The sequence below is a fragment of the Barbus barbus genome (assembly GCF_936440315.1).
Source record: "Barbus barbus genome assembly, chromosome: 45".
In the NCBI taxonomy this organism is placed as follows: Eukaryota; Metazoa; Chordata; class Actinopteri; order Cypriniformes; family Cyprinidae; genus Barbus; species Barbus barbus.
The window spans coordinates 3,080,446-3,106,098 of record NC_136723.1 but is presented as its reverse complement, the minus strand read 5'-3'; the positions used below and the strand labels follow the sequence as shown (position 1 = coordinate 3,106,098).

General features: G+C 39.0%; 1 protein-coding gene across 2 annotated transcripts in view; it reads left to right on the top strand.

The window, feature by feature from the left end:
* The window catches only part of LOC306864180 (mitogen-activated protein kinase kinase kinase 1-like), a 69,379-nt gene extending 43,909 nt beyond the window's left edge, over positions 1–25,470 (top strand). Inside the window, exons 9-20 of one of the 2 annotated variants that reach the window (XM_079407941.1) lie at positions 1,631–1,823; positions 3,139–3,387; positions 12,033–12,154; positions 12,734–12,825; positions 13,297–13,489; positions 14,582–15,839; positions 17,121–17,273; positions 18,760–18,922; positions 19,281–19,412; positions 19,881–20,023; positions 21,586–21,717; positions 24,177–25,470. In XM_079407941.1, coding sequence (XP_079264067.1) covers positions 1,631–1,823; positions 3,139–3,387; positions 12,033–12,154; positions 12,734–12,825; positions 13,297–13,489; positions 14,582–15,839; positions 17,121–17,273; positions 18,760–18,922; positions 19,281–19,412; positions 19,881–20,023; positions 21,586–21,717; positions 24,177–24,326 — 2,980 coding nt within the window. In that variant the 3' untranslated portion in view covers positions 24,327–25,470. The remainder of the gene's footprint in view (positions 1–1,630; positions 1,824–3,138; positions 3,388–12,032; positions 12,155–12,733; positions 12,826–13,296; positions 13,490–14,581; positions 15,840–17,120; positions 17,274–18,759; positions 18,923–19,280; positions 19,413–19,880; positions 20,024–21,585; positions 21,718–24,176) is intronic. The other variant, XM_079407942.1, reaches the window with a different exon arrangement.
* The last annotated feature ends 183 nt before the right edge of the window (positions 25,471–25,653 follow it).

The following is a 25,653-nucleotide window of genomic DNA, read 5'->3' as shown; positions in this document are numbered from 1 at the left end:
TGCTAGTTTTAGATGGTCAAGTGTAGTTTTTTTATTATATATATATATATATATATATAAGACAAGTAGATACAATAGAATTAGAATAGATAGTGCTGGAGAGTTCATGTATAAATAAATGTACTTTCTGAAGCTGAAAGCGACAGTTACAGACGTTTTATGAGCATTAGGACAGAGTACCTCATGAATATTTTCGTATTTAAGGAGGTGGGCAGTTGACTAGCAAACCCATAAGAAAAGAGTCCCACATAAACCCAAGCAGGCAAGAAGCTAATTGGACGCAACAAGCCCAAACACAGATGGAGTTTAAGAAATCTGCCGTCATCAAGCCCAAGCTGTCAGCACTCACTAATGAAGCTGGCAAAACCAGTGCTGATGCTTCATTCAGATTGGTCCTGTTTGTATTTACTCTGAGATGTGGGACTGAGAGGAGGTCGTGTACAGGTCAGGATATGCAGAGTCTGGTGTCGACTCCTCTCTGGTGGTTAGGTAAGCGAGACAGGCCGGCACCAGCCATGTTTGTGTGTCTGCCCAGGACTGACATGCTAGCGGCTAGTCAGTTTTTGGTGTTTTACAACTTCCCGCAAACCGTCCAGAGATTCGCCCCACACACAGTGACGCCCGAAACCAAATCCTGATGTTTCTTCTTTAGGAAACAGCAATTATTTCTAATTTCATGAAGTAAATCCCCTTCATTTGTTATGGTCTTACCATCTCAGGTTACAAGAACACAAACCACGGGTTTGGTTTGTTGCCTTTTGAGAAGTTCCTGTGGTATTAGACCTTACACGTGCATTTTGTTTTTGAGACACTACAGAGACCATTAATGTAACCTGTCTTCTACAGTCAGTTACCATTTCAGTGCAAAAATGTTAATTATGTGCCATGGAGCTGTTTGCTTGTAATACTTTGACCAGTATTTCAATACCCAAGACTCAATGCTGTGAGTGTAGCAGTTTTTTCTAAATGTAAATACTGCAATGATTAAAGCACTGTAACTAACACTGTCTGCTAATCGTTCTGCCAAATAATTTACTAGAATAAAAGGTGATTAATGACTAAATTTACATTCATGCATTTAGCAGATGCTTTTATCTAAAGTGGCTTACAAAAAAAAGAACACAATCATAATCAAGAACTGTGTTTTGAATGGTTTGCCTGAAGACGAAGTCGAATGAATTATCTCTGCTAAGAAACATGATAACCAAACGTGGTGTCATGGTACTTCAGTTGGCACAGTAAGATGTGATTTATGCCGTACACTACTGTTCAGAAGTGTTTTTTTTTTTTTAAAGAAGTCTATCCAAGGCGGAGTTCATTTGATCGAAAATACAAGGACAATAATATTATGAAATTCCAATGTATTGTTACGATACAAAATAACAGTTTTCTATTTAAATATATTTTAAAATGTAATTTATTCCTGTGATGGTAAAACTGAATTATTAATGCAGTCTTCAGTGTCACATGATCCTTTTTTATAGATGTGTATTTTATGATACTTTAATGAATAGAAAGTTCAATAGAAAAGCATTTATTTGAAATAGAATTTTTGGAAACAATCAATATTAATTTCTTTGCTTGGACAAATAATCTGATAAGCTGTTTTTCTGTGTATTTATGTGTGTAGTTATGAAGCACCATCTACACTGGAAAGCACAACAAACCGCTCCCAGAGTCAAACAGCTGCTGCTTCTTCAACGTCTTCATCGGTTCATACTGAGAGCTCGAGAACGGGCCAGGAGGGCGACTTCTCTCTCCCGCAGTATGGAGTGCAGCACATTCCACAGACATACACAGAGCTCGCCGAACCCTGGATCAAGGTGTGCTCAACATGCAAACTATACTCAAATAAGATCATGCTTCCTGTCTTCAGACAAAAATGCATTAACATGACCATTCATAAGCAAAAAAAAAAAGACCCTTTTCATGTATTCTTTAAGAGCATTATATAACACTTGTGTGAAGGTGATCGCCGCCTTAAAGTTAGTTACTGCAGCAAACGTTACACACCATTGTGAGAGAATTCTGATGGGGAATAAATGCTGTAGCTTTGAAACATTTACTTGCTTGTATGTTTTGGATCGTTGTATTGTTGCATGACCCAATAGTGTATCCGCTGCAGTTTCTGGACTGATTGCTTCACTTTCTCCTGGAGAAGTCACGGATTCAGAGCAGAATTTACTGCTTGCATCAGCTAAACCATCACACTAGATAGGCTTGAAGGTCTTTGGATGTTGCTCTTGGGGTCCTTCTGGATAATTTTTACCTTGGGTTTTGGCAGGGTGATCACTCCTTGGATGATTAGCAACTATTTCAAACTCTTCATTTGGATAAAATTGCTCTGATTGTGGTTTGTTGGAGCCAAAGAGCTCTATAGCTGTCTTCGTAGCCTTCTCCAGACTGATAACTCTTTGATTTTTATTACAAAGCCATCAGAAGACCTTCTTTTCCTTCCTTTTTGTCATGATGCACTTTAGCCTAAAAGGATAGTCTGGCCAAAAATGATAATTCTTTCAGTTACTCAACCTCATGTCGTTTGTATGTAAACATGTATGCCTTTCTTTCTTCTGTGGAACATAAAATAAGATATTTTGAAGGATGTGGGTAACCAGTTTCAGTTCCCATTGACTTCCATTGTATGAGCATAAAACATAATGTCAGTGGGAACTGAAACGGTTTGGTTCCCAACATTCTTCAAAATATCTTTTGTGTTCCACAGAAGTCAGTCCTACAGGTTAGAAAAAACATGGTGAATAAATGATTTCATTTTGGGTGGACTATCCCTTTAAAAGCAGGCAGAACAGGATTGATTTAATAATTGGCCATAAAAATAATCGCCGTATTGGCAAAACTCACTACTTATTAAAGATCATCTTGCATAAACTGACATGCTTGACTCGTGTTTTCATCTAAATTCTCATTAATGTAATGCAAAAAAAAAGTAAGTGCAGTTATAAGTATACATTATGATGGTATCTTTTCTTCTTTTTTGTGGTTAATGGTCATGAAAATGTTACGCTGCAAGAAAACTCTTTTAATTTTGTTATTACAGTTTCTTAATGACGTTTATTAACTGACGTGAACTGTCCGGCTGACTTTCTCTGTGTGGTTTTGTTTGTTCATGCTCTCTCTCAGGTGTTTGGTTTGGAGTTGGTCGGCTGTCTCTTTTCCCGAAACTGGAACATCAGAGAGATGGCTCTTCGGCGGCTGTCACATGACGTGAGCGGCGCCCTCCTCTTGGCCAACGGCGAGCATTCATTGGCGGGGGCGGGGCTTGGGACAGCTGCAGGGGAGGTGTCTGGAGACGTGGTGGTGGAGTCCTGCTGTAGCGTGCTCTCCATGGTCTGCGCTGACCCAGTCTACAAAGTCTATGTGGCAGCACTGGTGAGATGCTTACACCTCTGTATTCTTGACACCACCCTTGCCTCTGCTACAGTATCAGACAGGGTTTCTGCACGTCTTAATTCACCCTTCTGCAAATTAAGCCCTTAAAAAGGCTTAAATCAGAGCAGAAAGACTTAAACTCATGAAGTCATGGCATTTAAAGGGATAGTTCACCCAAAAATGAAAATTGTCATTAATTACTCACCCTCATGTCGTTCCAAACCCGTAAGACCTTCGTTCATCTTTGGAACACAAATTAAGATATTTTCGATGGAATCTGAGAGCTCTCTGACCCTCTATAGACAGCAAGGGTCCTTACACAATCAAGGTCCAGAAACGTAGAAAGTACATCGGTAAAATAGTCCATGTGACATCGGGGGTTCAACCATAAGTTTACGAAGCTACGAAAATACTTTGTGTGCAAAAAAAACAAAAATAACGACTTTATTTAACAATTCATCTCCTCCGCGTCACCCTGGTGCCATTTTGGAGAGTATCACAACGTATGCGTGTGCTTTGATCTAAACGAAAACAACGTATCCACGTGGTGCGGCTAACACAAGGTCTTACGGGTTTAGAACGACACGAGGGTGAGTAATTAATGACCGAATTTTCATTTTTGGATAGTCTATCCCTTTAATATTATATGAACTGAAAAATGTAGTTCTTCCTCGGTATTGTTGATTTCCAGTTCAAATATCTAAACATCTTTGAATCTAGACATTTACTTGAGATGCAAATGTAAAACGTCTTAAACATAATTAATTGTTTATACTTGAAACAAACTTTCTCTAGGGATTCAACGATACCATTTTTTCAGAACCGATCCGATACCGAAAATTGAGTATCTGCCGATACCGATCCAATCCGATACCAGCACAGTTTTTTTTTTTTTTTTTTAAATCAATGTAGAATTTCTTTACTTCTCTGTGTTGACCAAAACATCATGCTTTTGTGTGTTATACACAATCTACTACATATAGACAACTTAATTTTAATGAAAAATAACAAATGAAAAAATATATAATCATAATCTATGACAAAAATACTATTATAAGCTAGGTTAGTGGATAATTCAGCAGCAAAAGATACTCTAGAAAAATCACGGGTTTCACAATTATAAAATCTAGTGAAACATTTTTATTTACAAATAAAAGTGAATAAGTGTAGGACTAAATCTGGTAAAATGTTACACATTGCTCTTTGTATTGTTGTAAAATACATTCATGAAAAACAAGTAAATACATTTATATATAAATATATACTATAAAATACATTTCTTTTACATCTATAGCACAGTAATGAAGGCAGCAACATATGATAGATAGGACAGAACAAGAAAGACTATAAATAATCTTTCATTGCACTGTAACGTAATACGAGTAATATTAATATGTAATTTAAAGAAATAGTTTAATTTAGCTCAAAGGGAATCATTTATGATTTTATAGGGATTTGAACAGAATAGGGATGTAACGATTACCGGTTTGACGATAAATCATGATAAAATTCCCCGCGGTTAGTATTACCGTTTCATATTTTAATTATCATTAAAACCGTATTCGATTACCGTGATTTAAACAACTCGCGATAAATAAATACTGTCCGGCATAAAGCAGAGTTTTCAGTAACAGTCTCACGTGCGCACAGCAGCACAGTAGTTTCGTTCTGAGTGAAAATAGGGCGGAAAAGCTGGGAGGTTTTAAAAGAGTGCTTAGGGAATTATACAAATTAATATATCAATGAATTAATTATATGAATGTACCTCTGAAGGTTCGGACTGTCTTCAGAAACGATTTGATGGCATTTTGTTCTCATCTTCGCTCCATGTAATACCTAAAGGAAGTGTTCGCGGAGTTCACAGGAATCAGCTGTAATTCAGCTTTTCCGTATAAAGCGCCACCTGCTGCCAGAGAGTGGATTTACAGACACTTATTTACATTCAGTCTGTGTGCAGTTTCTGTCTGGCCAAAAAATTGACCAAAAAATTGACCAAATTTGAATGACCTGCTGTAAATTTTAACAGGTTGATGAAAAACAAACTTATGTACATTTAAACAATTCATATATGCTATATAGAATTATTTATGGAGCAGGTAAAATACATATAATCATTTATTAATTATCATTTTAATTTAACCCTTTTCTTTAAAGGCTGAAATGTGTGGTCTACCTTTATGTTAAACTTTTTCAAAGCTTTATTTGAACATTTACATTATTTATTTGAACATGCTATTAAACTGGTGTCAGTCAAGTTGTCATTTAAAATCCAGACCTCATTGGTAATGTTATTGTTTTAGTGATTATGCAAACAAGTCATTTTATTTGCTGTTTGTTGATTTTTAAGTATGAAACTTGGTGAAGTGATTTATGTTTCGGTACTTTTTGAACATCTCCAGCACATTTTAACAATACCGTGATAATACTGATAACCGTGATAATTTTGGTCACTATAATCGTGATTAGAAATTTTCATACCGTTACATCCCTAGAACAGAATCAGTGTTACGGCGATTCACTGAACGAGCACTGGATATTAAAATACAAAATATAGTGAAAACACTATTAAACAGCACAGTAACAAGATCGGCAGATTAAGACATTTAACTTGTGAGCAGAAAACACAAGATACTTCTCTTTTCAATATAAATCAGATTTTATTTATATAAACCTAAGAAATAAACTAATCTAACACATGAACACAAGCATTCACACATTGCAGAAAGAGAGAAAGGATGAGTTTAAGAGAATGGAAATGTGAAATCCCAACAACCTGAACAACCATCAATCACTTATTTAACCCTCGCTTTGAGTTTCTCAATGAGGCTAAGATTTATATTAAAGTCACCAATTAAGAACTTGGAGGCGTTACTTGCTTGCTTTGCCTGTGTTAAAGGATTAGTTCACTTTTAAGAAAACTTTTGCTGATAATTTACTCACCCCCATGTCATCCAAGATGTCCATGTCTTTCTTTCTTCAGTCGAAAAGAAATTAAGGTTTTTGATGAAAACATTTCTCCATATAATGGACTTCAATGGGACCCAAACGGTTCAAGGTCCAAATGACAGTTTCAGTGCAGCTTCAAAGGGCTTTAAACGATACCAGGCGATGAATAAGGGTCTTATCTAGCGAAACGATCGGTCATTTCAAAAATAAATAAAAAAGTTTAAGTTTTATAAGCACAAATGCTCGCCTTGCTCTGTTCTGTGATGCGCGTTCATGACGTCACGTAATACGCAATTACGTTGAAAAGGTCACGGTTGACTTAGGCGGAAGTACTTTTGCGCATCCCGTGCGCTGAATGATGCACTTGAATCGACACGGAGTCACAGCGCGCAACCCTCATAGTCCGCATAGACAAGTTCAAAGTACAAAGGGAAGAGATATTGATGCGTAGTGTATTAAATCTGTGCGAAAGTTTATCGAGCCTTTTCTTTTAAGTTTTAAACCTCAGTTAATGTGCACTCATGACGCGCAGTTTGAACGCTGAATGGAGGATGACAGACAGCCGCAGCAGAGAGAAGAGTTTGTGAACTTTAATTTAATGACTTAAATATTCATCTGTACCTCACATTGAACTATGGAACAGCTTCAGGAATATAGTGCACGAAAACTTTATGGTGCTTTATAATGTTTTTGTGCCTTTCGCAGGGCTCAACATTAACTCAGAATAGTATACGCACAATATCGGATTTGGATCGGCCTCGTCTGACCGATACCCGATCCGGCAGAAAATGCCAGTATCGGAGCCGATACTGAATATCGGATCGATGCATCCCTAATTTTCTGCTCCCTAGACATTCACATTGAGAATATGTTGATGTATTGTTGCTTTTGTTAGTGTCATTTTCTTTACTTGCTCTCTTTAAAAAGTCTTAAATTTACCTTCATCAAACCTGCAAGAATTCCCAATCAAAAGGCAGATTTAGGATGCATATAAAACCGTATCAAAGCACAAAAACATCACATCAATTACGCTGTCAGTAGTACAATAGCGCACTGCCTGTTAGACATGACAATGAATCAGTGTGTGCATTAATCAGGCTGCACTGGTTTCATGCGCTACATCTCAGGTTACATGCATAGCGTACATGCTTTCTGGATTGTTTAAGCACTTATTTGAAGTGTCGTGCATGCAGAATGGTGAAGCACTGTCACATGGACTTCCTTGACCAGTGTTTCACATGCCTGACCGCTGCTGTGGTCATGTGAACATTTCAGTCACATGAGATGCTTACAGCGTGATGCTTCTGTTAGGATGATCGAGAGATTGCACAGTGCTGGGAAGGAAATTGCACAATACTGCACCAAATCTTCACCAAGAGCATAAGTTAAAGTAGATGAGTTTTGGGTCAAAACATTGTCTTGGTACTCTTTTGTCTTTAGTTTTGTTCACATCAAATTCAGATTTTCAGCTCTAATGTGGATGTTCACGTGAGCTAGTCTGAATGGAAAACACTCCTTAACTGAGGCAGTTAAAAAAGTCCTGCCCTAATAGAGTACAGTCCAGTTCTCCATCATGCCAAGGACACATCCAAATTGGGCTGGGTGATATAGCTAAAAATCTCAATTTCTCCACATTTTTACTATATTCAAAATATATTTAAATATCTTTTGCTTTTGTTTGTCACCCACGAAAGACATGATTATTGTTACGAAGTACATTAAAGTGTTTATTTCTGAAATAAAAAATCTAATTAAACCTAATTTTTAAAAATGTAATAATTTTAATCTAATTATCTAATATCTAGACAAAGCAACTACTTTCTGCTTCGTAGCAAATAAACACAAAAGAAACATTTAAAGTATTTATTTGAAGGTACCAATATAAAAAATTATACAAAAAGTGCAATCTGATGAAAAGTTGTCTCAAAGTGTTCTTTGAAGAACAAAGAAACGAATGACTTTTTGAATTGACATTCAGTCCTGAATAATGTTGTCAATCAGAAACTTTCCAGTATGTAGTTAGCAGCATGAATAATATAATTTATTCATATAGTAAATGGATTATTAAACGAAAGCAAGCCAAGATTGCTCCCTTTATAATGACTGAAGCTGTCAGTCACTTCAGTTCAGTGCAGGCTCACTGACTGCAAATTTGCGCAAACTCTGTTAACCTGTTTAAAATAAAAAATCTGTTTACACTGCACAGTGAATCTCATTTACATTGTGTTTACAGTTTTTGGTGGTTGTAATGTCAGGATTCGCAAGCATGCAGAACTTGAGCTTGCAGCCATGCGGTGAACAAAAGCACTGGCATTTTGAGCAGTATTGACTAAATTATAAAATTTAAAGGGGTCATATGATGCTTTTTTAAAAATCATTATTTTGTGTATCTGGTGTAACCGAATATGTTGACATGCTTTAATGTTCAAAAACACATTATTTTTCAAATACTGTACATTATAGTAAGTCCTCTATGCCCCGCCTCTCTCAAACGTGTCGTTTTCTACAAAGCCCCTCCTTCCAACAAGCGCAGTCTGCTCTGATTGGCCAACTGGCACAGTGCATTGTGATTGGCCGAACACCACAAGCACTCGTCGAATACGAGTAACGCCCCTTTCCATAATCACAAGCTTTAGCCTTCAAAATAAATGTAAAGACCGTTAATAATGTTGTTAGTTTTACCATCAGTTCAAGCCCGAGAGGGGAACAGAGTCGCGTGACAGACACAGTGATGAAGCTCTTATGTGTTTGCAGTACACAAGCTGCGGTGTGACCGTGTCTCCCTCTCTCACACACGAGAGCACACACACAACGCGTAAAACTCCGCATTTGAGCAGTCGATAGCAAATACTTAAACTAATAACAAAACATACAGTCGCTGATTCAGAAGCGCCAGATTGTCATAGCACAGCCAGAATTACCTCCTCTCCTAGGTTCACGAAATGGTCGTCCATAAAATGCGTTGTGATAACATATGGGTTGTGCTGTTCTGTTGTAAGTAATCTTAATGATTCCTAAAAGCATCTACTTTCGGAAGATCAAATAAAGTGCTTTTGCCTAGAAACACACAGCATCTCCCTGACACGGCTGCATCAACACTACTCCAGTTACTGAAATCACGCCCTCTTTCTTTGCGTGAACATTTGGGCGGCATTACGCAGATCTTCCCACATCGTGACGTAGACATGTGGGGGCGTGTTTAAATTAGCCGTTTTAGGGGGGGGGCGTGGCAGAGTCTTAACTTTTATGAAGAATATCTCTTTTGCTTTGAGACTTTAGTCTTTGCAACTTCAGGGATCTTATTTATGCACAATCAGCTTGTAACACTCCAAAGAGAAAGGAAAACTTGAAATTGCATCATATGACCCCTTTAAATGCCTCTGATTGCACATTGTGATCAAGAGATCAATAGACATTCTGTGATTGGCCACAATCTGAGTCTGAGATTGGCCACAATGCTCGACTCTTCAAAAACATGTAAATAGAAACCATTGATGCTCTTCATTCAGTGCACCCAAATACTCAATCACTTTGTTGTCATACTCGTGAGATGAAAAATGGCTTGCAGTATTTAGAAAGCTAAACTACACTTAAAACTTTATCATTACCACTGTTCAGCCAATAAAAATGACAAAAGTCCCAAGAAATAAAACAGAAATCAGGCCTCTAATGTTTTTCACTTGTGCCAAAAAGTAAATTTTGGTTCTGACTGATATCCTGTACTTATTTCTGCTAGATATAAAAGCAGTCTAGATAAGTGTTTTGCTTTGGTCAACTTTGATAGGAGGTTATCAGAACCGTACTGAGTTCAAAAGTGCAACAAACCACGCTGGCTAGTTTTAAAGTTCACTTCAAACCAGGAAGTCTGGAAACAGTGGGGATCCTCAGACTGAAGCTGGGAAAGAAAGGTTTCTTTTTTTCTTTGTCTCTTAACCCATTTCTCTTCCTTTTAAAAAAACAAAAACAATAGCTCTTGCTGCTTGGACTTCTGGGATGGTGTCTTGCCCTCGGGCTCTGTGCTCCAGTGAGCCGCCTTTATGAAAACAACAAGCTTTTTGTCCTTTCGGGGCTTTCCAGCAGTTCTTCGAACACGCACCAGAAAGAGGGTCGTCTCTATGAATGAAAAATACTACAGACAAAAGCTTTTGGGATGTTACCTTGCGTTAGACTGCTCTGTAAACACTGCAGCGTAGTGAAGTAGCCGTTTATCTGAAGTCTGCTTGTGTACTAAATGTGACGTGTTAAAATGTCATGTTTCACTATTTATTCTTGACTTGGAGTTATTTTGTTTGCGGAGAGAAGAGCATTATTTGAGTCAGGATTGTAGCCTTTTAGTGTGTTTGTGTGTGTGTGTAGGCGGTAGAATGTGTGTTTGTTTTCAGGAGAGGAGTGTATGGTGGGTTAATCAATGCCGGGCAGCGCTCCAGTGCGATGTGCTATCAGTCACCACTCCCAGCTCTCTCTGGGAGTCAGGGTCATGGTGAACTCTTTCTCACACACTCACTGTACAGCACTGTTAGAGTAGAGTCCAGTGCTTCTAGACTAGAGCATCACAGCCTTGTTCTGACTGCAGCGTTAATGCAAATAATAAAATACAACTGAACATATACTCGTGTGTGTGTGTGTGTGTGTGTGTGTATGTATGTAGGCAAGCAAAGTAAAGAGGCTTATCAACTTTTAAAACTCTTATCTACCATTTTTTTTAATTGCTGATGTCAATCAGAATCTGTCACTTTGTAAAAGCTAAGCAAGTTAACCAGATTGTGTGACTTTGAAACCTTCAGAATTCAAGAAACATTTAGAAACATAGCTCTCAAAACGAAAAAAGCAAACTAAAAGGATGCTCAGTGTAAGGCTGCATGATTTGGGGAAAAAACTAACTGAGATTTTTTGGATTATTGTGATATATTTAATGTTGTTGTCATTGTTTTTATTAATAAAAGCTCCATGTTTGCTGTACTTGTTGGTAGGGCTCTGCAATTTGGCCAAACATTTTGTTAAATGTAAAATATATTAATATAATAATAAAAATAATTGTTGTTTTACTACTAAATTTATTAAACAAAATAAAAATATTACTATTGTAATGTTTCATTGAAAAAAAATAGTATTTACAAAATTGCAGTTCAACTGTAAAATTACAACATTTAATATTTATTGCTTTATTTCTTTGGTAACACTTTAGAATCAGAACCAATTCTCACTAATAACTAGTTGCTTATTAGCATGCCTATTATTAATATATTGTCTGTTTATTAGTAATTATAAAGCACATATTCTTCATGAGCATACTCTGCGTCCCTAATCCTACCCAATACCTCAATTTAACAACTACTGCACTAAATATTAATAAGCAGCTAATTAGGAGTTTGATGGTTCATAGTTAATGGTTTGTTAATTGTGAGAATTAGACCTTAAAAGAAAGTGACCAATTCTTAGTTTTTAAATGTTAAATGATTAAGCTTTTATTTTGGCAGAAAACCCTTAAAGCTCATTTTTGTTTAGAACAACAGCTAATTTATATGCACTTTCAATATTTCAGCTAATTGCGCATCTGTCTTTGGGTCATGAGGCTAAAAAAGCAACTGGAAACTTCTTGTAGACTAGAGAATCCACAACACAAGCCACAGTCCTGAATGTGGCAACACTGTTTGTTTGTGCTTGTGTGGATCTGTGTTAAGAGTTGATGTTTGTTTCAGAAAACCCTACGAGCGATGCTGGTCTACACCCCCTGTCACTCTGTGTCAGAGCGGACGCGATTACAGCAGCTGCTGTGGCCCGTGGTGGAGACCATCCTGGTCAAGTGTGCAGACGCTAACAGGTACTCACTCGCTTGAGAACGTCTCTGACTGGGGCCTGTTTTTAATACACAGTGGAGAAAGGAGTTCATTAATGGTGATTTGCCCTCAGGTGAACAATCAGAAGATCTGCTGTACATCAAATCATATCTCAGGCTGTCCTGTAGGCTCTGGTCTAAAGTTAACAAGCTATCGCCACCTAGTGGTCAGGCGCTGTAACACAGATGAATAATACATTTTAGTGTTTGCTGAAGTGCTGATTTTTTTTTTTTTTACGAGTTTTCAGTATGCTATTTTCTCCACCACACCTTCCTAGTCTTATTGTAAATGATTTAGGGGTGCATGTTATTCTAAAGTAAATAATGGTTGTCTTTATAATCTTTCTTTGTTGTAGGCACCACTATAATATTGTTAAATTCAGCTTTTTTTTATTATCCGATCAGTACTTGATGGATGAGCATGTATCACCCTTTTTTGTAACATTATTTTTGTTCAGAAAATGCATTCACCCTATATCAGTACAGAAAAATGCCTCACAATGTTGTTGACCTCTAAATGCTCTTGGAGTGAGTTAGCTGAGTGTGTATTTTTTGTGCTCGTAGTCGCACCAGTCAGCTGTCCGTCTCCACTCTGCTGGAGCTGTGCAAAGGGCAGATGGGGGAGCTCGCTGTGGGAAGGGAAATCCTCAAAGCAGGTACAAATCATAGCTGTAATAGTGTATAAGTGTCCCACATTCCACACTTTTTATTTTAGCTATTTTGAATAGTGCATAAGTATGCAAATTGTGATGCACATATACATTAGCTTTGTGTGAGAAACTGGAAGCTTACATTTATTATTGACTGATAAACTAACAGTCCACCATAGCTCTCAAAATCTTACTTGTGTATGTGCATATTCAAAGTTGGCATGCCAAGACCTGTCACAGACATGAGACATGGTGGAAGGGAAGAGTTTTAGTGAATAACAAGTATACCTCTCATAAAGCGATTATAAATGCCTTGTATAAAAAGTACTTTAAAGCACAGGTTTGGAATGAGTAATGACAGAACTTGAAACTTTTTGATGAACTGTTCCTTTTTGCAGACATTCTTTTCTTCTCTTTCTCTTTGTAATATTTGTTTGCTTTTTAATAAAGATGTTTTCATCTCTGATTGTCCACCAGGCTCTATTGGTATTGGTGGAGTTGACTATGTCCTGAACTGTATCTTGGGCTCTAAAATGGAGGCCAATAACTGGCAAGCACTGCTGGGTCGGCTGTGTCTGATCGACAGGCTCTTACTGGAGTTTCCTGCTGAATTCTACCCTCATATTGTGTCTGGTGGAGACTGCAGCCAGGCCCAAAACATTGTGGAGAGGTACAGATGCATCCAAATCTTACTGTGCTTCTGTTCTTAATTTGTTAAATATGAACCTTTATAAAGGTTATCATTTTTGCAACCCTGTTAACAAATGTTTTGGGAAGTGTTTGTGTGATTTCATTATTTTCAACGGATAAAATTTAAATAAGCATAAAAAGGAAGTAAAGTTTATATAGTTTTTAAAAAATGTGTTCCAGAACAAGTACCAGGATTGTAGATTTAACCTTAGGTCTTACATAGCCAGACCTTCAGACAACAGGACTCCATAGCAGCTTTGATTGGCTAAGGCCTCCCCCCAAAAGGCCGTCTGACCGACATGTAAAGCAGCCAATCGAAGTCAATGTTCCTGTAATAACAGACTGGCATGCAACCAATAGATCATTCATTCAAGAACATCATCTTCAGTCTATGCTGTAAACTTCACATAGTTTAGAAATCCAGTGTTTAGTTTATCCTAATAAACAATAATTTTCAGAGTTTTAAAAATGGCGGCTTTCGTCTTCCATGAGGCGGTTTGGCTTCATGACAGATTTGTTTCCAGATGTGTGAAAGAGAGTGGCACACACGCCTACTGAAAAACCTATAGCATTCAGACAATCAGCCAACGGTCTATAAGCGTGACGTCTGAGACTGGGCCTAATTTATCCCAAGATAATTTCTTTATGTAAGCAAAATGGACAATTGAGTCAAATTGAATCGAGAGCTTGTGAATCGCAATCAAATCAAATTAGGAAATATGTTGTGATACCCATCACTCATTAGGAACTTGCTAGATCGGTGTCTGTTTGCGTTTTCTTTTGTATTTAGTGTTAATAATCATCATGCTTTAACAGGGTCGTAAACAAAATGAAGGCAGTGTTAGGGAAAGTTACTTTTAAAAGTAATGAATTACAATATTTTACTATTACATTATTCCAGAAATAATATTACTCCAGAAAAGTAACTGTTACTTAGTTACTTCTTATGGAAAGTAATGCATTACGTTTTCATAATGTTTTTGAATTAAAAAGTAAAGGGAAACCGGTTTGCACCCTCTTTATGCAATGTGCTTTACTGTATTTTTTTATTGCATTTATTTTGTCTTTGTAGGTATCATAAGCTGCTGCCTCTTCTGAGTTTCGCGCTGCAGTCCATCGATAACTCTCACTCCATGGTGGGTAAACTCTCTCGCCGCGTCTTCCTGAGCGCCGCCCGTATGGTAGCGCGTGTGCCTCATGTCTTCGTTAAGCTCCTGGACATGCTCAACGTCACCAGCTCCACTCATTACGCCCGCATGCGCCGGCGTCTCCTGGCCATCGCAGAGGAGATGGACATCCTAGACGCTATCCATCTGGGACTAGACGACCTACAGACCGGGCACAGTTCACACTCCAGCACTTTCCTCCAACCCTCAGCCCCCCATAACTCCCCATGCGCCACCGAAAGAAACTCTCCCACCCCTGATCTACAGCAGCCCAACACCAAGGTGGCGCTTTCAGGTCAAGCCAGTTCAGCTCCTGTGGACGATATAACAGAGAGACTCTCAAACGTCGTCACAAGCCCTGCTGAGTTTCCAAAGCCCCCCGTTCAAGCCCGAAACAGATCTGCGAGTCAGTGTTTGAACTCCCCGTCATCCGGTCAACCCCCAAACATTCCTTCTCTGTCCATGGCCAATGCCTCTGCCTTCCCTCCAGATAACCCCAAAGCCCTGCCGCAGAGTTTTGTGCCTAACAAACTCACCCAGTCCTCACTCAATACCCAGCACAAGTTGCCTCTGCAGAAGGGTCTCAACGGAGGCGTCTGTAAGGAGCCGGAGAAGCTGCCTTCGCCCGTGTTTACCCAAGCTCGACCATTGAGTCAGATCCACTGGCCCAGACCCTCTCGCCCCTGTCCCTCTGCCTCATCCGAAGGAGCTAAAGCTTTAAGCCCAGGAACGAAGAGCAGCATGAAGCTGGACCTTCAGGAGGCCAGGTCCAGAGACGACGCGGTCTGCAGAGGTGGATCAGCTCTCATCCCCAGCGAGGACTCGGTCTTCATTCCAGTGGAGGAGAAATTCCACGGTCTGGACGCCTCGGCCGATCTCAGCTCCAGCATAGAGGACCTGCTGGAGCCCTCCATCCCCGCGGCAGACAGCACGGTCACCTTCCAGTCCGAAGTGGCAGTGCTGTCACCGGAGCAGACGAACACGAACGACGACACGTACAGCGAAGACGTGACCCAGAACCAGAAGTGCAAGGAGAAGATGGAAGCTGAGGAAGAGGAGGCGCTGGCGGTGGTCATGGCCATGTCTGAGTCGCAAGACGCCTTGCCTGTTATCCCGCAGTTACAGGTGGAGAAAGGAGAGGACGTGATCATTATTCAGGTGGATGTAAGTGCATGATCATAGTAAACTTTGCCCAAAAATGAGGGTGAATTGTTTGTACACTGTCACGAAAAAAATGTGCAAAAACTGTACAGTGGTGGTCAAAATGATTAGAACGCTAGTATTATCAGCAGCTAAAAATGGTTTTAAGTCAGTTATTTCTATCTTTTGTTGTATTGTGTCAGAAAATATCAGTTTACATTTCCAAATATTAATTTTTGCCATTAATTGTAATCCAATGAGATTTTAGTTTGCTCCACTCAGAGATCTTATCTGATCATCATCCAGTCTGTCTGGAATGACATGAAGAAACAGAACAAACGGAGACAGACTAAATCCAAAAGAACTGTGTCTCCAAGATGCTTCAAGAAACCTACCTGCAAAGCTCCTGAGAAACTGTGCGCAAGTGCACTGAGGGCAAATGCTGCTTTAAACGCAAAGGATGGTCGCAACAAATGTTGATTTAATTTAGTTGATAGAAGTTAATTGATAAAGAATCTATTTATGATATTTTTGACAGCATCCTCATTTTACAGCATTTTTACAAGTGCGTAAAACTTTTAACAGTCCTGTAGATTTGCAGGTAGGTTTCTTGAAGCGTCTTGGAGACACAGTTCTTCTGGATTGAGTCTATCTCCGTTTGTTCTGTTTCTTCATGTCATTCCAGACAGACTGGATGATGATCAGATCTCTGTGTGGAGCACAAAAATCTCACTGGATTATTACAATTCATGGCAAAATGAATGTTTGGAAATGGAAACTGATATTTTCTATTGACACACTAAAGCAAAATAAATAACTGACTTAACCATTTTTAGCTGCTGAAAATACTAGCGTTCTAATAATTTTGAGTACTGTACCTGTAGGGGTACAAGAACATGTCACTGGAGCAGCACCCTTAAAAGGACAACAAGAATCAGACTTGTAAACTGTGAAGGTCGCAGGTTCAAGTGTCAGTACCAGTAGGGGAAATTAATGAACAGTGCTTGGATGGGTGAAGTGCAGAGGACAGATTCCGAGTATGGTTTACCATACATGGCCTTTGCATCACTTCATTTTACTATTCGCGATTAAAAGTAATAATATGCCCTCATAAGGTGCTACAATGAACCTTTTAGCAGTAAATAAGGTACAAAGAGGTTCCTTTCAGAGGACTGCCCCAGTGACAAGCTGTTGTACCCCTTAAAGTTAGAGAGATTTGACTGCAATATATCATCTTGTGTATTATTTTACGATAAAACGGTGTATTTGGCTTCATTTTTCCCCAATTTACTTTTTCATGGTCAGACACCAGAGACTCTGCCTGGTCATACCAAAGCAAAGCAGCCATACCGGGAGGGCATGGAATGGCTAAAAGGTCAGCAGATTGGCCTGGGTGCCTTCTCGTCATGTTACCAGGCTCAGGATGTGGGCACTGGCACTCTGATGGCTGTCAAACAGGTGAGAATATCTGTCACACACCACACAGCACTTCATATGAGATTATCACCATGAATTTGTGATCTTCAGGTTGCAAGCCTCACCTTTGAAAACGTTACTGAACAGTCCTACCTTAGCAAATTTTGATGTCCACCATTTTCTCAGACAAGCCTTTGCTCTTTTCTAACACGTTTATGGAGGATCTGTGTTAGTTGAAATGCAAATTGACAAATTATCCAAAACTGCGAAGTTCTCTGGTCATTTATAACAATAGTGAGAAGCTATCTACCTTTTTCTTTTACCTTTACCTTTTTTTGTAATATGTGACCCACAAAACTAGTCTTTTTTGTCAAGTAACACTAGTCAAATGTTATTTTTTTTTTATGGAATAAATAAGCTTTCCATTGATGTATGATTTGTTAGGATCAGACAATATTTGGCTGAGATACAACTATGTGAAAATCTGGAAACTGAGTGTGCAAAAAAATCGCCTTTGAGAAAATCGCCTTTAAATTTGTCTAAATTAAGTTCTTAGCAATGCATATTACTAATCAAAAATGAAGTTTTGATATATTTACGGTAAGAAATTTACAAAATATCTTCACGGAACATGATCTTTTCTTAATATCCTAGTGATTTTTGGCATAAAAGAAAAATGGATAATTTTCACCCATACAATGTATTTTTGGCTATTGCTACAAATATACCCCAGCGACTTAAGACTGCTTTTGTGCTCCAGGGTCACATATATGTCTATATTTCGTAACAATTACATTTTACAGCATCCGTGTGAAAACAAACCTGGAAAGAGACGTTAGGATTTGGAGAGAAAAATGAACGATTCTCAGTGAATTCCAGGGAATTATTCACAGTTTATATCGTAAATTAAATCGGGAGACCACAAATGCACAAGATATGTTGTCTTTTTTTCAATTACTTACAGCGGAATGCAAAGGAAACATGAAAATAATGCAGTGGGCTGAAAAGAGCTATAGATATCGTTGTTATATTATTTATTTATTTATTTATTTATATATATATATATATATATATATAAGACAATTAGTGAAAATGTACAGCCCATATTCAATCAAAATGACAGATAAGGATTATTTGTAGCACAATTTTAGGATCTGAAATGATTTGTTGCAGTCTTTTTAAGTGTAACGTCCCCAAACTGGAAATGCCTCCCATAATTTAAAACGCAGTAGGCTCATCAGGCAAAAGGTGGATACCCGGGCTATACCTGGAAGACTACCTTCCTGCAGTCTTCACTTCCAACCCTGCTCCAGTAATCCTAAACACCTTGATTAGCTGCTCCAGGTGTGTATGATTAGGGTTGGAGCTGTGCTCTGCAGAATGGTAGTCCTTCATGAGCAGGGTTGCAGAACGCTGACGTATACAAAGGCACTAAATATGGACACAAACAGGGCTGAGTGTGTGTTGTTTTTGGCAGCAATGACAGAACATACCATATGCAGAGTTAACACTGATTTTTATTCCTCAGGTGACGTATGTGAGGAACACATCCTCTGAGCAGGAAGAGGTAGTGGAGACACTACGAGAGGAGATCCGCATGATGGGTCTCCTCAACCACCCCAACATCATCCGAATGCTTGGGGCAACCTGTGAGAAGAACAACTACAACCTGTTTGTGGAGTGGATGGCAGGTTGGTTGTCCACAATCATGTCACATAAGCAAACTTTTGAGGGCAAAACGGCTCCATTTATCAGTTTCAAACAAGCCGTTTTCTCTTGGTCATGGTGGTGCATCCACATGACTAACTTAAAGCTATTACGAAATCTATCCTCACACAAATTCCCAATTGCATGGATTCTTTCTTATTGAATTTGATGGATTTCCCCCTCAAAAATGACAGAACAATGGCAAATGTGACCGTACCATAAGTAGTGTTGGGATTCTTTTGACTACTCTCCTCTTTACAAGCAGCACTTTTCAGAGTCGCTGTTTTGCCCGATTTTGCCCTATTCCATAAATGTAATACTTTGACTCCTCTGTTTTCTTAGGTGGCTCTGTGTCTCATCTCTTAAATAAGTATGGTGCCTTTAAGGAGGGTGTGATCATCAACTACACCGAGCAGCTCCTACGAGGTCTCTCTTACCTCCACGAGAACCAGATCATCCACCGCGACATCAAAGGCAAGCTACTGGAGCTTGGCTATAGCAAACACTGCTACTGTCTCTGTACTAGGAGGAATGGTTTCCTTCCTACTTTGTGTCCTCTTGTCTTGATAGATGTAGAGGGTAGTGACCTTTTTCACTTTTTTGGGTGTGTTTTAAGTTCTGTTCCCAACCTAATCAGGTACCTTTATTGCCTACTGGGACAGCATCATACAGTAGATGCACTCCCTACTCAAAAGCTACTCCAAAAGCTTGGCAGCAAAAATACTCTACCTTTGCAGGTTTTTGGCCAAATTGTAAGGTGGCATTGCATGTGTCATTCACAATATGGGGCAATCGCAGAATGCATTTCAAACAAGCTCAGTTATTCTAAGATGAATAAGTCAAGAAAATTCTGCTACATTTGAGAGCAGCTCTCTACATAGGCAGTAGCAGAGCAGAGCTTTATTGCGTGTGTCTATACTCACAGTCTTATGATCATTGCAGGTGCCAATCTACTAATAGACAGCACAGGCCAGAGGTTGCGGATAGCTGATTTTGGGGCAGCGGCACGTCTGGCTTCAAAAGGCACCGGTGCGGGGGAGTTTCAGGGTCAGCTCCTGGGAACCATTGCCTTCATGGCTCCTGAGGTAAACGTGTATCTAAAAATGCAATACCTTCCTCTTCACTGCAGTTAAGTGTTTAAACAGACTGTGTTTTGTGTTACATGTGTGGTTTAGTGTTATAGCAAATCTCACACACAATATTAAATCTACTTGCATTCAAATTGGACAGTATGTTTCAGTGGCAATGTTTCTTTTGTTTGCCATATTTATTGATATGTCAGTGCAGCTGAGACATCCATCTGGTATAAACTGAGGCGCACAATAGTCACTTTGCTTGGGTCTATTTAATTCAACTACTTAAAGAAGTTAGCCTGCTCAGACTGTGCTCAGCTCTGGGGGTTTGGTTGGAAAATAAGAGACTGAGAGAAAGAGAGACCTTCCCAGACAAAAGAAAGCTTGTTCAGTTTGAAGAGGTTTCAGTAATGAATACGCTGCCGGTGGAGGCAGGGCCAGCTGAACTGCTTCCTAATTAAACAGAGTTTGGGCACACAATAACAACAAGGAATTAAGGGGTAGGCCAATTGTTGCCGCCTTACAAGAACTGCAATTTACTTTCATTTCAAGTTACTCAGAGATCTAAATCCTCTTTGTCCTGGTTTCCTGACTGGCCACGTAACCATGAACACCACACAGAGAGGTCACCAGACTTGACCACGGTTTTGTGGAAAGACATTTAATTGTCCAGAGCTTAGAGGGCAAGGAAAGTTGTGCACCTGGGTGCCCTCAATTCACAATACATGGTGTGGAGAAATAAAACATTTGAATTGGATCAGTTCATCACTTGAATGTCTGGCTGATGTCATCTTTTAATTTGTTTTGTTTTGGCCTTTTAATTTAAATGTACTGTCAGTAAGTCAAGTCTTTTAGATGGTTAACTCACAAAATCAATTAAAGCAACAGAAACAACATTATAGGATACAGTGTGTATTGTATATTGAATATATGCAGAGTTCTCTTCATGCCTGTACTTTTTTGTTTAAAAATGAAGCAGAGAACTTTTAATTCATACAGTATCATTCAAACTGATAATGTAGAAGTGGACCTCTTGATGCTTTTTAGGTTTTGTGCAGGATTTCAGATTAAAACTTTGTAGCACAGTTTTGTCCTGTTTGGACAACTATTATTTGTAACTATACTTGTATAACTAATAACTGAAATGTTAGGGAATTATCGACAAATGTACTGTGGCTCATTTGAAACGAGATACTGCGGCGAGTTGCAGGGATTCTGAGGGGCTTTTATTTTGGAAATTCCTAGAGCAGAGCACTGAGAGTGTGGGGCTGCAGAATAGCCGTCACGCTCTTTCTCGTCTGTGACTCATGCTGCGAGGGTGACTGTGCATTCAAGGAGTAAAGCAGTCGCTTATTGATGAGAGATGACAATCTCTCCCCGTTCTCCGAGTTCTATGAAGAGGACAGATCAGAATGAGCCCCTGCATGCACCTGCTGCTTGTCAGTTAATGGCAGTTGTGTTAGATTTTTATATTTAATTTTCTTATGTGTTTTTCTTGCAACTATATTAAATGGTCTGTGCGTTTCTACATGCGTCTCAAGTGTCATTAGGGATTGTGATTTCTGTGCCTGCAGGTGCTGAGAGGGCAGCAGTACGGTCGCAGCTGTGACGTCTGGAGTATGGGCTGTGCTATTATCGAGATGTCCTGTGCGAAGCCGCCCTGGAATGCGGAGAAACACTCCAACCACCTGGCACTCATTTTCAAGGTGAGAATGGACCTGTGTGCACATGTCTTAAGATCAAAAAACTGTTTAGCTATCAGGGCTCCTACGGGTTTTGGAAAATTATGGGAAAAAGAAAGCAGTATGGAAAATATTTGTTTCCAGACTTTTGTGCCCATTTATTTTTTTTATAATTAAGAATTTAATGAAAATACATGTATCGTACAAGACGTTTGTTCCTGGCAGCTGTGTAGTGATTCTTTAGTGATTGTCAAACATGTCTGAATGAATTCAAGGTGCACTTTTTCATTATGCAAAATGCAGGCTTTTGGGTTTCTTCTCATGATATTCTTAGCACCGTATTACATAGCCTCAAGGACCTTTGCAAAAATAACAAATATACAGACATTTATGTGCACATGAGAAACCATTAAATTTAGCATATATTACAATTACACTGAGCCACCTGTTGTGCCATCAGCCCATTTCACAGTGTGGTTTAATGCAAAGTATGCATTAAAGAGACCTAAGGCCTTGGAATTTGGCATACTGCCCTAACTAAAGCCAAATTTTAAACACTTTTTTTACAGTACCAGTCTTTTTATAGACCCTTGAACTTGGCACATTTTATACCATCAGCCCATTTCATGTCATGGTTTATCTGCCGCCGCAGAGGATGTGCTAAATTGGGCATTAGGCCTTGATATTAGAGGAACTACTTAAAGAAAAGCCAAAATGCTCTGCTTTTATTCATAGTAAGATGACAGTGATGCACAAATGATTTAGATTTTATAAAACTAGAAATTGTAATGTGTAGGCGTGCAAAAAATTCCCATGCACGTTTTGAATAGTTTCTCGAGGGCTTAAAAAACTTTTATTGTGTGCATGTAAAAGTCTGTATTTTTTATTTGTTTTTGTTTTTTTGTTAAATATGGTCTGAAAATCTACTGAGAGGTTTGGAAATTTGAGTCTGGAAAAGTATGGAATTTTGAAATGGAAAATGGGTTGGAACCGAGTTATGTTTGCTAAAAATTCAACCCATATATCCAGGGTCTCTGCAGCTACTTAAGTCTTAAATTTGGCTTGATCAAATTGAAAGGGATAATTCACCCAAAAACTGAGTTTTGTTTCTTCAGTAGAACCATAAAGAAGATTTTTAGCTGAAACTGTGGTCCTTGGTGAGTCATAAAATTCAAGTCAGTGGCTACTGTAATTTTTGAGTGTCAAAACAACAATATCAAGGAACACAAAATTATATAGTAGTGGCTCCTGGTGATATATCGAGGTCTTATGAAGTGAAGTGTCGGTCTGTGCAAGAAACTGAATATTATTTACAGCATTATTGCCTGTAATCCAGAACCTCAGGCAAATGGTCTGGAGTGATGAGCGATTCATGAATGAGTCATTCTTTTGAACCGGTTCTTTTTAGTGAACTAGTTGAACCAGTTCACCAAATCAGACTGAACCATCTGAAACAGTTCACGGCTCGAGCAGCACAGATCTACAAGTTACTAGTCAAAACTCACCACAACTTACCACAGTTTCAGCTAATTTTCATTTTGTGTGACAAATTTAATTTATTTGGGTGAATACAACATAGTTTACAATATTACACACATTTAAACTCGTTTAACAAGCATTTTAGACATTAAAAAAATGTAACATTTTAAAAGTAGAATTTTAATTTGATGTAATCACTTTTGACCGTAATTCTTGTGCTAATTCTCGTGCCGGTGTGTCGCTGAAATCTGAGCCGGTGATGGGACTGCGAACTTCAGACCGCGGCCTCGCGTTTCTCTCGTAGCTGAAAGATGCTGTGACTGACTCCTTAACCTGCCCACAAACAAATAATACTGAGATTAGAGAACATCAAATTCAATTCAATATTATAACGAATAAAATCAGTTTGTAATGCAAGGCAAAAGCGTTTTAATCATGCGAAGCGACCGCTGCTGAGTCATTTATCTGACTGACATCTCGTCATGTTGTGTTGCGTAAAATATTATTTACAGCACAGTAAAACTTTATAAATGACATAAAATGTATACAAACCTTTATTTCGCTGAAGTGCACCAAATCAGCGGCGCTGAGAACAGCTTTCTCCTGTAGAGGACTCAAAAAGCCCGTGCTCTCAGCTGGAAACGGGCTTAACCCAGCAGTTGGGTAGAAAAAACCAACTTAGTTGCAGAAAAACTACCCAGCGCCTGGGTAAAACAATATTAAAAACAACCCAATAAAATGACCCAACATGCTGAACCCAGCAATTGGTTTAAAAAAAAAATAATAAACCAGCATTTTTTTTTTTAGAGTGCAGCATTAGGGTTTGGCTTAGGGTTACTTGCATGTAAGTATGCATAATTAATTGTTATTATAGTATTGACATATAACAAGGACACCTTAAAATAGTGTTACCGTATTTTCCCCAGCACTGACATGTGTATATCTGAACTCCTGTCTCACTTTAAATGTGTTAGCAGCAAACTAATCCACCTCTCCTGTCCCAGATCGCCAGCGCTACCACAGCGCCCACGATCCCGCCCCACCTGTCTCCAGGCCTGCGGGACGTCACCCTGCGCTGCCTGGAGCTCCAGCCCTCCGACCGGCCGCCCTCCAGAGAGCTGCTGAAGCACCCCGTCTTCCGCCACAGCTGGTAGAGCCGCGCCGCGGGACCTCAGACTACTGAAGCTCATCCTGCTGTCATGCTCTTCTGTCTTTCTCTAGCCGCAGTCACTGAAGAGGGCCCTAAATGCTGTAGCCTCGATACCTGATGCAAAAACCCGCTAGCACATGTGAGTGTCTGTATGAAAGTGCCATGTCTGTTTGTAAGTTCAGATCTGTGCTCACCTTCTGATAAGTCTTGTCGTCTTTAGTAGCAGAGAGGCCGAGATCAGTTCATCTGTTAAATCCTCACATTTGAACACTTCTGGTTTTAGTGTTTGTGTTGCGCCTCATGATATGTTTTACACCACGAATATGTTTTGGTGAAAGACAAATCTTTGCTAGTTGAGCTAGCACACCGCTGAATGTGAATGCTTATGATGCCGGTATGGTCCGCTTTTCCTTTCTAAGTGGAGATCTTATGTATAAATGTCTGCTTTTACTTGTTTGGGTGTAATCGGGAACCAAAGCTATCACCCAATTTTAGACTGTGATGTGTGTCTGTAACTCTGATTTTACTTGTTGGAAAGTCTCACTGGAACATCGTTTCTGATCTCCAACTCCATTTCAGTTTTAATGATGTGATTTGACTCCCGATTCAGTTGTAATTTCAGCTGTTAATTGCTCAGCCATGTTTTTGGTGCTCTGTTCACATTCACGAAAATCCGATTAAGCTTCCTAAAGGAGTATTCACCACCTGTACCTGAGTATTTCCTCGCGTGTTATTTACTCCGTTTCATGCGGTTGAACATTTCGGTGGAGGGATCATATTTAGCTCATGATCATAAACATTGTTTTCCCAAAAACAGTTGACATTATGCATGTTCTGAAGACGTGTCAGGTGTATGAACTGTAGCTCTTCAAGTGTTGTTGCTGTTGAAAAGGTTTTTGACAAATTTTCAGAGACTATCGATGACCTTATTTGGACTCCTTTCACTCAAATCTCAGAGTTTTAAACGTGACAATTTCAAAACTATTTTTAAAAGTAAAGTTATTTAATGCTAAAGGCTGATCAAGCTTGAAGAGTTCAGATGTAAATATGAATTTTGGTAGCTAAATGTATTTTACTTGACTCCTGATATTTTTTTTTTTTTTATTGGAAACCACACTTCTCATCATAAATACTTATTTTGTTCCTGCATTTGGGTGTTTTTTCTTTTTCGGTGCGTTCATAAAAGCTTTAAAGTTATGCACTCTTGTCTGTTTATATACTGGAAAGGTGTCCGTTTCAGTCAGCTTCATAAAATCGAATCAGTATTACTTGAGTTTTTCCACATCTTCTGTCATTTCTTTTCAGTTCGATCATCTCAAGCAGCTTGTTGC